This window comes from Thunnus albacares, chromosome 6, assembly GCF_914725855.1.
Source record: "Thunnus albacares chromosome 6, fThuAlb1.1, whole genome shotgun sequence".
Taxonomy (NCBI): Eukaryota; Metazoa; Chordata; class Actinopteri; order Scombriformes; family Scombridae; genus Thunnus; species Thunnus albacares.
Window position 1 is genome coordinate 23929433 of NC_058111.1, and position 17873 is coordinate 23947305.

The following is a 17873-nucleotide window of genomic DNA, read 5'->3' on the forward strand; positions in this document are numbered from 1 at the left end:
AGAAGATGAAAAAAAGTAGAATGATTAAAACTCAAAATGGAAAATGAGCATCAGAAAATGTATTTGTATGATTTTATTTTTTACTTTTACTCATTTATGACAAAGAAGAAGAAGAAGAATCCTTGCCTATCTTATGGTAAAGTTCAGGCAGTTGCACTTCTACTTTCTCCCTCTGGAAGAGATGATACTCCGCCTGCTCACATACTGGAGGGATCAGATTAAACTGTCTCGCCACCGAATACGCCTCCTAAAGGAAGAAAGAGAAAAGAAGAGATGGATGGGTGTCATGATGTTGGATCTCACTGTAACATCAAAACCTCTTTCTTATTTCCCTTCTATAAACTGTATTAATACTTTGAAAGAGAGAAAGAATGAATGAAAGGGATGAAGGTGGCATATGTAAGGTTTCTAATATAAACTGAAGAAACTTGGGTTCATCGAAGGTAATTATTTATTAACTACTGTACAAGTTTGGTTAACATGTACATCCAGCATCATGTGGTGTTTTCTTCTACTAAAACCTGCCGTCTAACTAAAACAATACAAGTGTGGCTTACAGGTAGGAAGGCTAGTCATTGCTGCCCTCTGGTGGTCGGAAGTATTAATAACTCCTATCACAACGTTTTCTTTAAATGTAAGCGATACACAAACAAACTAGTCATCTAGCAACTTCAAACTGTACTACAGCATTCTTGTCAATCACAAACATGAACATCATACTATTTTTTTAACAGCATGAACACTTTTCTTTTTTTTTCCATTTCAATGCACAAGTGTCCATGTTTGATTTCAGACTTCTTGTTTTTTTTTTTTAAGGATACAACTCCGTTCTTTTGCTTTAAAGTTTCAGCCTGTCAGGTGCTTTGGCATCGCGTGCAGATCTTCTCAGCATAGGTGTTGTGTGTGTCTGCTCAGCTGGTGGTTCAGTTGAATCTTCTTCATTTGTCTGTTCTCGCAGTGTCTCTCTTGTTTTCAGCGAGCTCCTTCGATTCCTCCTCAGGATTTGACCATCCTCTGTTCTGAGGGTGTAAGATCTCAGATTGACAGTGGCTTTCTTGTTCCAGTTGTTGGAATCTTCAAGTCTCACTGTGTCATGTTTTGCCAGCGGCACTAAGCTTTTCAATGACTTGTCACAGTTTGCTTTTTGTCTCTTTTGCAGATTCTTTTGTTTCTGTTTCATCTCTTTGTGCTTCTTTTGCTCTGCAGTGCAGGGACGCGTGGTGTGTAACCTACGTCTCATCAGAGGCTCAGCAGGAGACATGCCATGTTCAAGCGGCGAAGCTCGGTAACTCAGAGCTGGATATGGATTTGAGCTACTGTCTTGTGCTTTCTTGAGCACTCCTTTCTCTGCTTTACAGTTTGACTGGGCAAAAACGGGGCTTAAAGGCACATGTTGAAAGTACTCTTCAGCGAAGTTGCAGCTGTGGCATGATCTGTCGTCACTGTAGACGATCTGAGGGATTCCATGTCTTGCAAAGACTGACTTCATGTATCTGATCTCACAAGTAGCAGACATGCTGGGAAGCAGCTACATCTCAGGATAGTTTGAAAGGTAGTTGATCACCAGCAAGTAATTCTTTCTGGTTCGTCTAGTAGGTCTGTGACTGCTTCAGACTAGCTTCATCCTGTTGTGATTCCTGGCCAATAAACGGCTATTCTGGCCCTTCTCTTGCATTTTTCCATACCGAGGTGCCTTTCGTGCAGCCTTTTCAGCATCTCTGGTCTCGTCTCAATGACTGAGGAATGACAGTTCTGTTCTTTCTGAGCAGAAGCCCGTTGACGACACTCAGCTCTGCTCTAATCTGATGTTGTTATGCAGTTGACATTCACCTCTAGGCCAACCCTCATTCAGATTCTTGACAACTCTCTTTAGGTGTGTCTTTCTCTGTTTCAGCTGCAATCTGCTTGGATTTCATGTCAGGCACAGGTAGTGATTCAGTGATCAGGTTCATGTGGAGATTCACATCAGTCTATGTGGAACTCTCGCTGTGTGCTTCACTCCATGTCGTCGCTCTGGACAGAGCATCAGCGAGCACAGTGTGCTTACCTGATGTGTAGATCAGGTTGAAATCATAGTGTTGTAGCTTCATCATCAGTCTTTGAATTTGCGGTGACATCCGAGGTTTTTCTTTAATTTCACACACCTGGAGAATTTTGTTATGTTGTGGACACCGTCATATTTTGTGAAGCAATGTTTTCACTGAACTCCCTTATTGATATTTTTGTTCTGTAACATTGATTGTATATAAATATGGACGTCATGACAACTCCCCAAAAGTGAAGCCAAAAACATTTTGATTGCCCCCTGGTGGCTGCAGTATAGGTCATAAGTCCCGCCCACTCCATGTTAGCAGATGGGACATGAGCCAAACTAAAAAATCAAAGTGAACGTCAAATAATTTTTTTCCAAAGATGGTTTCTGTCATTTTAGGTAGTTCTTATCACTCTATGCTTGTTCAAGTACTCATTTTTCTGATAAGTTTGTTTTTAATTAGTTATTTGACGATATAAAAAGGGGGTGTGACATCATGATTGACAGCTGTGACAGCCACTTTCAAACCTCTGTCAGACGGCAGAACGGCTGAGGGGGCGTGTCCCGTGGGTCATCATCCCGCCACCCAACTCTACTGCACAGACTGGCTCCAAATGATGTCACACAAGCAAGATGGCAGCTCCCGGAAACAAGATATTTTGGCTTCACTTTTGCATAATGGTATGACACTGAGATGCGTCGTCCATATTTATATACAGTCAGTGGTCTGTAACTTTAGATAACTTGTAACATCCTTGTTTAATTAGTCTCGGTCGGGACGATATAATGTAGCTACACAAGCCAGCTGGAGGGTAGCACCCATGGAGTTACCATGGAGACGATTGAAACCTTTCACCGAAGCATAAATTTAAAATGTCATGCGACTCGGTAATTTCTGTTGAGCGACACTTATCAAAAGCGTCAAGCGACCTACCATAAATCAGCCTTAATAGTAGAGCAAAAGTTGTAGACAGTGATGGGACCAACAGAGAGGAGAGATGTGAGCGAGAGAGTGAATCAGCTTGAGGCAGCGTGGCACAAATTTAAATGCACAGCTCACAGTAAGTCCCCAAATCAATATTCCATATCACAGTTCTCCAAGGCATCATATTCAAATTTCTTCATATACCTTCTTATCTGGATTTCCATGTGTCCTTCAAGAACACATGCCAGAGGAAAAACACACACACACACACACTCACACACACACACAGAAACTTCTTTACTTCTCTTTTATTTGTAGGTCTCCTGGTGCTGAACACGTCAGGAGGAGAGAACGGTAGGAGGGGGAATCTATTCAGCGTAACACGAGGCTAATGTCCGTGCCATCGCTCAACTTACAAATTACAAGTTGCCCTTCTGTGCAAGCCGTGTCATGTGCCTGGAGTCTGTGTGTTCATGCGTGTGTGTGTGTGTACACTGTACTGCCGCCTTATCATGTATACTGAGAACCCCACCCCCCTTCATTATTGATGCAATCTAAATTCCACGGCTTTCATCTGGGCTTGTGTTCTACAAAGATATCAGCTCCTTTTCGCCGTGATCACAGAGAGAGGATGTCAACACATCACACTGTGGTTAGAGGGGAGGGAGGGTGATAAAGACATGAGGGCGAGATGAGAGAGGAGAGAACGAGTGTTAGGTCCTTGAATGTCACTTTAGGCATGTGTTCATTTCATTTCTGTGGCTTCATACTGGTACTGTGTATTCATTATTAGCACAGGAGTTGAACAGGGCGGTAAACTGTTTCTGACAGGAGGAGGAAACAAAGCTGAAGGACGCCACTGTGTCTCTGTGGGAACACTTCCTGTTTTTCCTCAAACTTCCATTTTTTCCATTTTCCTCCCCTTTCCTGGTGTGTTCAAGATGGTACAAAATAAGCTGTTCAAATTGCTCCTGAAGCTGTTAAGTTATAGAAATCAGCTTGCTTCTTATAATTAGCACATCTCATCATTAGTCCTCTTAGGACACATACACAGCTCTTACATGCCAGTTTTGCTGTGAAAAGAGGCTACCCTCTGTTATTCTAGTCAGTGGGATATGAAATTTCATTTGCCTAAATGGCATTAAACCTTCCCCAAATGATGTATTACAATAATTAGTTTTATTCCTCACCTTTGATTGGCTGAGTCAAGTTTAAAGCTGTTGCACAAGAAGTCAATAATGTGTTTGGTTGGCTACTGAGCCTGTAATAGTTCATTTGAGCTGAACTGGAGCTGTTCCTTATGAGTTGTTAAGTAGCCACTTTGTTTACCTTCTGTATTACAAAGTGTTACTGAGTAAACAAATGCTTGATTTGAACATACTTTCATTCTTTATCCCAAAAGACAGTTTTCATTAGCATAATGATGACTTATAACACACCTATAGTGTAAAAGCTCTTTCCTGCTTACCATGATTTCCATAGCCGTCCACCGAGACGTCCCCCAGTACATCGCCATACCTTGGTTGATCACATAGGTCATGGCCCGAACGATCTCTGTAGAGACACACACACCAACATCATGTCAGTCAATTAGATCGACATAGAGCAATTGATTTATAGACAGTATACTCTTCTAGTTACACACAAAACAGCATATACAGGAGGCTACCAGTCGAAAGTTTGGACACACTTTCTAATTCAAGAGAATAGGAAGGTGTGTCCAAACTTTTGACTGGCACTGTATATACATGTGAATAAATGGCTTTCGAAACAGCTGTAACATTTATCCTGAAATGGACGCCTCCCCAGAATGCTTCCCAAATTTATCTCTTTAAACAAACACAACACATTTGTTCCCACTGGATCGACCTTAAACTCATTCAAAATTTATGCAACAAAACGGTCGAGTCTGTTTTGTTACTGAGACTTCAAGGACACACAGAGAAAAAATCTTGTTGTCGATCCCTGCATGTCCTGAAGCAGCTACTAGAGTATTCCCTCAGTATTGGTAAAGCAATAATTTTAGAAGTTAATGGACTTAATTATGGTTTATTGCTTGAGAAGGGAAATAAGAGATGCCATTATGTGTAGCCCAAAATTACAATTTGAAATTTATTTAACAATAATCATAAGAAATCTTCAAAATTCAGACTCAAATAATTATGTCCTTTGAAATAATGCATTTATTATATAAATGATGTGAATCCTAACACACTTGGGCATGTGATCCAAATAACGAAAGCAGAAAACATAACTAGAGCTGAAAGAGAAACAGTTCCAACACATTATGAGGATAATATCCATCAGGAACCAGCTTGACACGACTGGTCTGATTGACAACAGCCACCCTCATATAAAGAAATCACCAGGGAGAAGAAGACATGGATGAAACTCTGTAAACAAACAGTCTAATATAAAGAAGACGACATATAGATTGAATGAGAAATCAAGTGTTAGTGGAAGTGTTCATGAATTGGTTTGCTAGCCTAAAAAATTATAGAGCAAAACTAGAGATAAATTCCAGCCTTGAAGGAGCACACAAAAAAAAAAACTTGCCTCCTCAGGTCTCTCATACCTGTTGATGGCTCGTCACCGATCCCTAACGACTCTGGGGACGAACTGACAAACTCAAACACCAAAGCCCTCTGATCACATTCAAGCCACTGCATTTTTAATGACGCAATTAGCTCCAACAGTGCTGACTGTGCAAGCCAACAGCAATCAGGGCCAACAAAAACTCAGATTAGGACTGTCATTAAGGTTATTCATCACTGCGCTCTGCTCACTCTAATTATTCTGCAATCTCTCACCGTGGCAGGACCCTCGTATTTTCACTCTGCCTAACTGGTTCTTGGCAAGACAGCAGAATATGAGGGAGAAGAAAGTTGAAGAAAACACTGAGGGGAAAAGAAAATGTTTGCAACAGAATGACAAAGACGGAGAAGTAGAGGGAGGAGACGTTAAGGAATGGATCTGCATCAGAATGTATAATCACACACACATCAGAAGACTTAAGTTGGCAGGTTTTCCTGTCCCCGGTTTAAAACAGAACAATCTGGTAAGTGATAATTAACAACCTGAAACACAGATGCCTTACTGAATACCGTCCTGCCAAAGGAAATAACACAGTATTAGACAAGTAAACAATTCTTTCTCTTTCTCTTGCTGCTCTCATCTTCCTCTCCAGCCCTCTCCCTGCCCTCCTGCCAGCCAGCATGACCGTTCTTCAGCAACACGCTGCGACACTACACTCACATTTAAATGCTACTTGGCTCAATTTCCAGCCAATATAACAATCCAGAGACAGAGAGAGAGAGTGCAAAACACGTCTGAGGAAGAAGAGCAATAGATATAACAGTTGAAGGAATTAGGCAGAAAATGAACAGCAAGTGTGAATGGTTAGAGAGAAAGTAAGCTGAGTTTGCAGGAGAGTAGGAATCTATAAAGAGGCGAAGGATTGGAAAAGTTTTGAATAAGGGACTACATTTCATTATAATTGATCCGTTGCAAATTATTAAGCTACACAAAACGTCCAAAATACCTTATTTTAATAAACCTAAACATGTAAAATCTGGCAACAACATCAACAATCACAAACAAACTATCATTTCAAGGTTAATCTTTCATTGATAGGATTATAAGCAGATTGATATTAGTCATATTAATCAAGAGTTGGGAGTATAATCTTTTTTTTTAAGTTACTGGGCCTTTGTCTCTTGTTTTACATATTGATTTCTTTGAATTTAAGTTGTCAAGAAAACCTCATTAAATGTATTTTAAAAATCTAACTGAAGGAGAGTAAGAATACTGAGAGCACAAGCACCTAATTCATATATAGCTTCCTTACTGACTAGTTGTGAGCACGAATTAAGAAGATATAGAGAGGAAGCCCACCTTTAATAAGCTATACCTGTAGAGTGCAAGTAAATTCATTTAATTATATATATTATAATTATTATATTATATATTGTATAATAATAATATAATGACTAATAAGAAGCAAATGCACTACGAATATGCATGTCAATATACAAGTTGAATTGCACAGGACTGCCTGTCTCTCTTCAGCTTGTAAACTGAAGAACACTGCAGGAATAAAACTGAACTCTAGATGTCTAGTCCAGCAGGACAGGAATACAAAAGCCATTTAACAAAAACACTTCAATCTTGTCAGGCTTTAAAAAATACTGTTTTACATTTGAAAAGTGGGCCTCACTTAAAAAATGATCAGCAAACTTTGGTGACACATCTCAAGTCACAGCTCATTCAAAACTTGATTAAAAACTGTAAATTTATTCTGCTGCAAAACAACAAAACACTCCATCACCAAAACAAATAAGACGGACACTCTGACAGGAGATAGAAAAGCATATAATTCAAATAAAATACTACGCGGCATCATTCCCCCTTTCCCAACATCATTAATGACACTTGATGTGACTGGTTTCTTAGTTATAGTGTTGGATGCTGATTGGCTGACTCACCCTCCATGGGAGTATTGCTGTCAGGACGGTTGGCAAAAACAACATCTACATACTCCAACTGCATCCTTTGTAGGGAGCCTTTCAGACCTGAAAGCCAGAGATACAGAGGTTGAGAATATGGAAAATGACCGAATTGACAAAAAATGTCCTTGTGGTGTAAAAGCACATTTATTTAAGAAAAGCCAGGTTTCCTTCTTTAAGTGAAAAACTGAGGGTCTAAAGTTGTTTTGTGTGTGTCTTACCTTCAATTATGTGTTTCCTTGACAGTCCTCTCTCTGTCTCTGCTCTGATGGGACGAAACACAAACCAAATACATGTGTATATTTGCATTATTGATATATTTGATTTGCTTGAATATTTACATGCCCAATCAACAACAGATCTGAGACATATTTTTCTTCTATTTTGTTGTTTATTCTAATTTATCGAGTTACTTTATTAAAAAAAATGCTTGGCTGGCACCCTTTCCCTTTTTGCTATGTACAGTCTGCCAGTCTGTGTGGAAAACTCTGCCTTCTTACTTACTTTCCTCCCCAGTAGAGTTTAGTTGTAATGACCAAGCTGGATCTCCTAGGACAGTGTAGAGAAAGACAGAAGGAAGACACAGCATGGTGAATGATACATAATGTGTTTAATGCCTCTTATTGAGACAAACAGAAGCTACAACATCTGGTCTCATTATAGATGTGGTTATCCCCTGCACTGCTGCGCCGCTCCCTCTGCTAAGCTGGACATTTAAAAGTCGGTTGTTCTCACTGTCACATTAATTTCAAGTCTAAAGTATTTTAATGTGAGTGAGCCTCTCCTTCTCCTCAAACTGTTAGATTAGTCAGTGGTACAGTTCATGCAACAGGTGTGAATATGCTTCCCACATATTGCTAAAGACATTGTGGTGACACCCTGTGATTATGCATGTAGCGCTCTGTTAAATCATTACACTCGACCTCTTTGCATATTCTACAGCAGCACTGCAACAAAAAGCATCAAGTCAACCAACTATTTTTAATCAACTAACAGTTGCAGAGTTGCTAATTAAACGTGGAAGATTACAGTGACAAGCTTCTGTAGATTTTAGTCATGATATGTCTCAATATTCAGCACTTTTACTCTGTGACAACTAAAAGATATTAAAGAAACAAGCAGCACTGACAGTTAAACATGTCACTATACGTTTGTTTCACTGCAAATTTCACATCAAAGCTGAACCAGCGACAGCAAAAAAAAAAAAAGGATCCCTCAGCACTGTCACTTCTTTCATCCACTTACGCTGTAAAGCTGTCCTCTGTAAACTCATGACGACACTCAGAGACTGAGATGTCAGGACGGTTCAGCTTGTCTTTACTGCACCAGCGTCAAACCGCCTACTGGTGTAATGTAGTCAGCTCAGTACATGACACTGAGCTGTATAACGACGGAACAACTAGCCAACACGGCGAGAAGAGAATAGCAGCTAAATGTTCCCACGTTAGAGCTGCTTCATACTGACACATTAAAGAGAGAGGTGGAGTTACTTCCTGTTACTTTCAGTTCATTTCACATTACGTTTAAGATGCGTTTTCAAGTTTGGTGTTATGTGATAAAAACTAGAAAACGTTTTTTTCTGTTTGTCTGTCCTAAATATCATGTTTCACGTCAGAAGTGTTTCAGCTATCATCAATGTATCTATAATCAGAGGACTATAAGGAGACATACAGCTGATACCATAAATCTATGTCTTCCAAACCCTGAGAATATATAGAAACAAGCGCACACACACAGTAGACACACACACATATGCAGTAGATAAAATTTTATTTCCTTTGATGTTAACTCTCTCTAATCTGTTCCCTACAGAGTCGATCAATAATGTAAACTGTTCATGTTAATGTTTAAATAACTCCGTAAAGGGAATATTTCAGTACAGAAAGTATTTCATTCTGCTGTGTGTCTGTGCCTGTGTGTGTGTGTGTGTAGAAATACACAAACACACACTTTTGTCACTTCCCTTTGTCTTTCTTTGTACACACATGCCTCACACACACACACACACACACACACACACACACACACACACACACACACACACACCCATCGTCGCTCTGTCTCCGTCCCAGAAGTGAATTGATGGAGCAAACACAGACGTACACACATTAATGTCATCATTACCTCCAGCATTTCTTCTTGATAATGTTCCCTAGAATGATTTCAGCCCTGCAAGGCAACACAAATGAGGTGTCGTTACTAAATTGCAGTTTGAATTCATAAACACTTCCTCCGTCACATCAGCCCCACAATTCATTGTCTAATAAACTAGACTAAAGAGCCCCGAGTGCATAAAAAAAGATGACAAAACAGTTGGTTTGCTAACAGGTTAGATGGTGCATTCAAAAGGTCATTTACTACATTTAATACAACACATGGCGACATATAATGATTCCAGCATATGTTGGGAGGGATTTTGCATTTCTGAATAGTTTTTAAGTATATTCTTGTAGATTATGAACTATGATGGAGCTGAAGTGGTCTTCATGGAGGGAATTAACAGTAGAGCAGTCGACATTTGGATTTTAATTTCTCCAGTTGTCTAAATATGTTAAATTTAAACTTGTTGAGTCCTGAGACAATGATAAAAATCTTCTCATTCGTCCCGATATAACTATAAATGGCTGGAAAGGTGATCAGCAGTATTTTTCCAGCGTCTGCATCAGACTGTTTAAATGGCTTTGTATTTAGCTGATAAGTTCGTAGTGAAAACACTCCTATAATCCTAAACATAAACCTAAACTTCTGAACAAATCTGTATATTTTATACTTCTCTTCATATTTAAACATTAACCATTAAGGTACAGCTCAGATTACCAGCCTTAAAAACTGTGTGCATATAAATCCAGACACACACATCACATGCTAATACCAGGTGTAAATGGGGTCTAAATGTGTGGAACAAGTCGCCTGTGTGAAACCTTCAGGCTAATCATGAATGCTAACACGACTTCCTGGAGCCACAGTGGGTCCAAACGTCTGCACCTGATCACATTAAACCATGAAAAGGTTGTTATGATCTCAACTGAACTGCACACAGACTGGGAGGCTCATATGACACCCACCTGCCGCCTGCGTAGACCTCAGCTGTGTCGAACAGGTTGACGCCACTCTCATAGGCGATAGTCATTAACTGCTCTGCAACCTGGCAAGAAATCACACACACACACACACACACACACACACACAAAGGCCAGTGTTCAGAGTTTGTATTTATTGCTGTTTTATTTTAGATAAAAATCAATCTTCTGCCCAAGTAAGCTGCAGCGTCCTTGAATATCAATATCTTCAATATCAATATTTATGTGTTTTCACAGCTACAGAATCCAGTGTTTTACCGAAACTGTCAAAGGAGAAAAAAAACGGCACACCATGGAGGCAATAACTGTCTGCGCAGCTTCATATTTCATTAAATATGTGTATATAATATTAAATAACAGCAAGTACAAGACACAATTCAGCACAACAGAACACAACCAAATAGAGATTTAAACTAAAGGCACAAAAGACAGAGACTTAGGCCAAATAACTTGAACAATGCACAACATAACGCATCACTACATCTTTCTTCATGAAATTAATAAAAAACAATTTTAAAAATGGTTTCAAAGTAAAGCTGTCATTAAGATGTGTTAGAATTTTTGAATTTCTGCTTCTGCAGAACACAAATTATTTACACAGCAATGCATTTCACTGTATTCTTACTGTACTATTCAGCATATAGCACTATTTTAGTTTGATCACAAGAATGCAGAATATGTATAGAGTGAATATTTGGCATCTGAGCTCTCCTGCAAGATCCACCAAAGAGGAAGGTGGGAGAGATGATACAGTGATAATTTCTCCCCCGGAGGAACTCAAAGGCCCTCAGGTGGTTGATGGGGTGGAGGTGGGGCTTCAACATATGAGCAGCAGAGCAGCGTGGTGTCTAAAACTGAGCTTGTGTGCTCGTACTATAAAGTCTGTTGATTCACAGACTTTATTGAGCAAGTGGGATCACGGTGTAATTATCTGTGAAAAATCATTTGACTCCGTGATGTACGGTAATGTCAACTTTCTCCTCTCATTCATTCCTCTTTAGTTAATAAGCGCTCATGCTGGATATCTGTCTGTTAATATGTGTGTGTGTGTGTGTGTGTGTGCGGCATATGGGCAGATATTCTTCCATATTTTTGCAGACATGGTAACCATAAATCATCAGACCGAGATCCAATTTGCCTGTAGTGAGTTTTATTACATGGGGACTTTAAGTGAATTTGCCATCATTTCCCTGCGGATTTAAATGCGCGCATGAGTCGGTTTTGTGAGCGTGTGTGTGTGACATTGTGTGTGTTTGTGCACATGCTGCTTGTGTGTTTGTGTCTACATACAGTATGTGCGTTGTGTGTGCAGTATACAGTACGGTGTGTGTTGCAGTGTGAGTGGTGGCAGACGGCGGAGGTGTTGTTTTTAAGAGAATTAGATCATCTCTCCTCTGAGAATCTGTCTCAACCTTCTTCAACCTTCTCAACACAAACTGGGCAGCAGTTAAGTGTGATAATGATAAAATAATAACAAACTTTGTTTAATTAGTAGGCAGAAAGGAATGATGTAATGTAAAAGCGATAAAACACAAACGATACAGATGAGAAGATAAAAAGATACACTATAAAAGAATAAATGATGACAAGCCAATAAAAATGGGTGATAAAAACTGTTATTGCTCCCATGTGGGGTTAGAAGGCCAATTGTGTAGCTTGGAGCCACACTTGAACATGATCATCGATATCTTAAAATCTATTTTAAACTTAACGGGAAGCTGATGAAGAGATGCTTTAATTGATGTAATATGATGTCATTTATAAGCCTCAGTAGAGACTGTCCTCACTTCATAAAATGACAGCACAACACATCTTTACATTTAACAGCAAAGCAGGAAGCTGCAATAAATTCTTATCCTGCAGCATAAAGTCTTACAGCCTTAAGCTTAATAACGTAGTTTTAGTTTAAATCAGTTTAAAGTAGTTTTAGTTGCCAAACTACTGCTGGTGAGACTTTGGCCTACAGATGAGGCGACCAGATCAGCAAAACATTCATATGAGTTATTTTGTGATACACTGACAGAGGACTTGTTGCCCAGCATGAAGCAGAGCCAGCTGGAGGTAACGGAGTGATCTTTGATATTTTGCAGCAAGGACAGAGTTTCAGAGATCCGGAGAAAATTATAGCTTTTGTTATTTTGCCAAAACGATAGAAATGTTTTGGCGACGGCTCTGAGCAGCAGTAAATAAGACTGAAAACCTGGAAAAGAATCACACTTTAAGCCGTAATCTGTTTGAGAAACAAGATTTTGGATCTTGAGTGTGACTACATAACAACCAGTGATGCACCGATCCAATTTTTTCTCTCCTGATACTACTTCCGATACCTCATCTCCCAACATCTTCCCATATCGAGTACTGATCTTACACCTGTGCTCGCTTTCTGCAACATTTTAAAATCTGCAGACCAGCTCTTTAGAGTCATTTGTATGCAGTAACATGAGGTGAGGGATTGCTGAGGCACTAAAAACTGAGTTGGCAGCCCGCCTTGACTTAAGTGGTAATGGAAACATTGAATTTTATAGTGACCACAAAAAAAAAGCGGATCAGTCGCATCACGATGATACTTGTATCATCATACTACTTCAGAACATATTCAGATTTAAGAACGCATCAGCCAGATGAAGGTTGAAAGGACAGTAAAGGAATGACAGAGCGTCCACAAGCCTGGACTGACATTAAGGCAAACAGAGCAGAATGAAAAGATAAAGCTGGACAATGGAGAGGTAAAAGAAAGGGGGAGAGTTAAGGAGAGAAGGATTTGCAAAAGAGGAATGACAGAGAAAATGAACAGCATGTTCTTTCTCTGACCGGTCTCTGCTGAGTCCAGACGGGAAACAATCTCTGTCACAACTGCTGGGGGCACTGGAGGGTGATTTTAAATAAAGTGAAGGAAGGACAGGCTGAGAGAGGGTTTTTTTTTTGCAGAGGTAAGAGAACAGAAAGAGGATAAAGGAAAAAAAAAAAAGTAAGTAAGAAAGTGCTGGATGGATGAAGAAAATGAAAAGTAGTGAGAATTTAAGGGTGAACGGAGCGGGTGATCGTTTTCAGTAAGGTTAGGGAAGGTGAGGAAGATGCTGAAGAAGACAGAAGAAGAGACGGGCAGATAGTCCCTGACAGAGCTCTGAGTCGAGGGCGACGGTGTCAGTTTTTAAAGGGTGACTGTTTGACCTTTTGTGATTGCTCATTCATGATGAGTCTCATAAGATAGTAAAAGGTCAGTCACTGTCATGCAGCGCTTGTAGTGACATTCACAAGGTCAGAAAGTTTGTATTAGTGACGAAGCATCGCTGCTTACTCAGATTTCTGACTATTTCTGACTTCTGGCCATTTTGGATGAACCGAATGTGACTGATGGCCTTCAAATGGATTGGTAATTTAAAAAAAGAGAGCACAAACTGCAGGAACAATCTGCCTGTAACACACACACACACACACACACACACACACACGGATATAGATGTACAGCTTTTCTCTCTCCTATAGAAAAACACTGAGTCATTGTAAAGTTGCTGAAATGCATGGGTGGCTATGCGTCAGGTTTCTTTGTTTTTTTTTTTTTTCTGGGGCACGAAGGGATATTTGATTTCCATACATGAAACAGTCATAATAATAAAAAAAACCAACAACACATTTCTCTCTCACAACCCCAGAATCAAGACTGCAGTAACCTCCCACATGCTACCCACACAACGCTGAGATGATTTTATGACTGCGCCGCATCCTCACCGTCCACGCTCGCTGTATCAAAGTTAACATCGACAAGAGACACTCTGTTCAAATTCACTTCATCATTTATGGATCCGCTTTTGGCCTTTTTGAATGAGTAAGCAATGTTAACTGGCATCCCACCATCACTCCTGTGAACCCTTTGTCTGGGAACGTGCGGCTGCGCAGAAGCAACTACGGTGAAATAAACTTAGAAGCACTTTGACACCGGAACAGCCGAGGGGTCGTTTTTACCCCCCTGGGGAAGAGTGAGGGAGATGGATGGGGGAGAGATCAATGACCTGTCATTTGAGAGAGAGAGAGACAACAATAGCTACAATATATGAATTATTTAAATGTGTTAGTTACGTTGTTTGTTTGTTGCAGCCTACAGTTTATAGATGAACTTTCAAATGTATTTGACCTTTTCGATCTGTAATGAAATAGCCTAAAGCAACTGTACAATTAATAAACCCCATAAACTGAATTCTACATAGTTATTTGTCAAGTCTTATTATTTTAAAAAGCAGATGAAAATCAACAACTTAACTGCTTCCAGAAATGACATCTTTGTGTTTGCTGACGCTGTCGAGGCAGGGAGGCAATATGTCATTTATATGAACAGCTTCTGATGGATTATCGTAGAGGTCAAACCCTTTATCGATACATTTCTAACATTTCTAAGTGCAGACCAGATGGCCTGTTAGGAAGTGAGAAACTGGAGCGTCTCACTTGTGACTCATGCTCAGCTGTTTTCTCCACTCCGCTAGATTTACGTGCTGGAGCCATCTTTATTTTGCCAATTGCATATGTAATGATACATATACACACATACACATACAAACACATGTACTGTACTTAAACTATTTTTTTTTCATGGTGATAGTTAGTAAGAGAGACAGAGAGAGAGTGAGACAGGCTCAGCCCATTAAACGTCTGCACAGTCCCTTCCTGCTTTACTCTGTGTGTTTTAATCCATCAGAGTTCATCATATTGTTGGTCCCATTTCCAGGTTTTCAGGTTAATGACAATAGTTGGGTGAGAAAAAGCCGGCTTAGTCAGAACAGAAGGCTGAAAGAGAGAGAAAAATATGAGTTGATACATTTTACCGGCTTATAGCGGACGTAGGCGACTCTACTGTATGAACGTTATTCATGACATTTAGATATAAGGCGGCATGTGGAAGCACAGTAATTGAACTGAGTTATAGCCGCAAAGCTTCTGTTACCACATGTAAATATTTATGTTTGTACAACATGAACAATGTCAGCAAAAACTTAATTAGAAATGTGTGTGAACAGACACTCTGAAATGTTTCCCGTGGACATTGGAACGGCGTCAGAGCTGTGACTGAGCCGTAGCACAAACAGAACGCAACACAGCTGGATGCTGTGGACATTCGGCTTTACTCGTTTTCTAATAAGCCATTACTGTAAGTCTGCAGTCGTAAATAAGTAGGTAATGAATGGATTCTGGTCCAGATGCTCTGCAGATCTTTTCCTGAATACAAGTGGCTTCCTGGCTAATAAACACAGGAAAAGTTAGGTCTTACATTTGCAGCTCTCACACTAATCTCGTGTAGTAACTGTGTTTATGTGTCAGAGATGTTGTTGCTTATCTCAATGAGGACAGGAACACTGAACTCTGCAGAGGACATGCAGTATATTTAGGGAGCATTTGATGGCGGTGACATTGAACAGGGGGCATTGAGGACAGCAGAGGACTTTTTAACCCAACAGCATCGCATGTGATGGCAGCGCTCTGCTGTGAAATGGCTTAAGGTTGCATGTCTACCGAGACGTCCTCTCTCTCTCTCTCTCTCTCTCTCTCTCTCTCTCTCTCTCTTCCTCTCTCCTCTGTCTCTCCAGCTTCTTTTTCTTGTTATTTTCAACAGCAAGGATGCACTGTTATGTATCTCTAGTGAGAGCTTAAATGTTTCCTTCAGCTATGAGTCAACAATGTAACATTTGAGATTTTTCTGCAGTCACACAGCAGCAACATCAACATCAACGAAGTCACCCTCACCGGCATTTCCCGTATGAATGTCCTCTGTTCAAGCCAAAGCAAAACAGCTTGGAAGTGTCTGAGTGATATCAGTGACATTGAACTGGGGACAGTCAGAATAATGGAGGGGGGAGAAGGGTGCTAAGCTTGGGGCACAACATGTGAGTTGATGGCACTAAGCCTTAAGGTTAGAAAAATAATACTGTTATATAAGCTTACTGTTTCTGTGTCCTCCAGGGTGAGCTCTGTTCTCTTCTCCCTAAGTGTCACTCTAAGTGTGTGTGTGTGTGTGTGTGTGTGTGTACGTCTATGATGACCAATGCCAAGACCCAGCAGCAACATCAGAGCATGTTAGAGTTCATCAGCATGAGTGTAAAGGGGACTTAAATACGCGCACGCACACATAATGTGTTGACCCATAGTGCACCCTTTTTATGTCCTATACAGAGTTTCAGTCAGTCCAAAAAAATCTGAATAATCACACCTAGTCTTTGTTGGAGGTTGAGGTTGAACTACTCTCATTATAGCATAAATAAATGTGAGAGAGCAATAAAAAATGAAGCTGTAGGCTAATTGAGCCTGTAGGAACTTTGTCAGGCAGCTGATGATTTGAACAAGGTTAACTGTGACACCAGTCAATTAGAAAAATGTGGCAGATGTCCCACAGTCACACTGGCAGTGCTGAGGTTCATGTGTCACTCTGTTCTGACCCATTATAGAAGGTGCAAGAGGGGGCCAATAGCAGCTGGAGCAGTGGTGTGCTGCTACAAGCTCTATTTTTCCTTTCTTTATTGTTCCTTTCTGTGTGACGGGGTTGGGTGATGTGACGATGTGTAATATAGTAATATGAATTCATAAACCATCACAGATGTTGCCATATGCTTTATGCTGTGGAAGCTTACCCTTGTGGGTGATGCAGCACATCAATGGGCCGCACTGTTTTATGGTAATATTTCGGGGTTTTTTTTATGATTTTTGCATCAGAGCGATCATCAGAGAGTAGTAACTTGATTATTCCAAAAACCAAAAACAGATTTTCCAGTCTGGTTATTTTATCCATAAACTGTTTCTTAATCAATTTTCCAGACGATTTAATACATCACAGTAAAATTATACATACTGTAATAGAGGATTTAGTTGCTTTTTGTCTCTCTTTACTGAATTTAACAGGTTTAAAATTTACACAGCCCACTTCTACCATATGGCCTTGTTCTAAAGCATAAACTTAATTGCCTATCATCAAAGTAGGTCTAAACAATATGGCCAAAAAAATTAAATCTGGATTATTTTTTTTTTCAAGCTTTGGGTTGACTCACAATTTAATCGATTTTTGTTTGCCTGCAAAATGAAACCTTGAATCATCATATTTTTGGAGCAATTGTGCAAGAATAATGAAATACAGGTTGTCCCACACAGCTATTGATTGTCAGTACCGGATGCTTCAACTAGAGCACAGGCAGTTAGTTTAATGATCAATTGCAGCGCAGACAGAGCAGAAAGGTCTGCTCACTAATGGATCTGCTGCTGTTCGTGTTTCTTTACAAGACATCAGTCTGTTATCTGCTGACTGCTGCTAGCTGGTGTTAGCGACCCAGCGAGGTACAGACAGGCTGAAACTG

At 40.0% G+C, this 17873-nt stretch overlaps 1 protein-coding gene and 1 long non-coding RNA gene across 6 annotated transcripts in view; one reads left to right on the top strand and one right to left on the bottom strand.

Annotated features, from left to right (window-relative positions):
• Positions 1-17873, bottom strand: part of kcnab1a (potassium voltage-gated channel subfamily A regulatory beta subunit 1a) — a 124953-nt gene that overhangs the window by 8357 nt on the left and 98723 nt on the right. For all 5 annotated transcript variants that reach the window (XM_044353194.1, XM_044353193.1, XM_044353197.1 and 2 more), the window contains 7 exons: positions 10528-10607; positions 9587-9631; positions 7967-8011; positions 7684-7727; positions 7442-7528; positions 4426-4511; positions 127-247 (listed from right to left, as the gene is read on the bottom strand). In XM_044353194.1, coding sequence (XP_044209129.1) covers positions 127-247; positions 4426-4511; positions 7442-7528; positions 7684-7727; positions 7967-8011; positions 9587-9631; positions 10528-10607 — 508 coding nt within the window. The remainder of the gene's footprint in view (positions 1-126; positions 248-4425; positions 4512-7441; positions 7529-7683; positions 7728-7966; positions 8012-9586; positions 9632-10527; positions 10608-17873) is intronic.
• On the top strand, positions 11320-14474 carry LOC122983470. The gene is made up of 2 exons (XR_006403717.1): positions 11320-11505; positions 14196-14474. It is a non-coding gene; the product is annotated as an uncharacterized LOC122983470 (long non-coding RNA).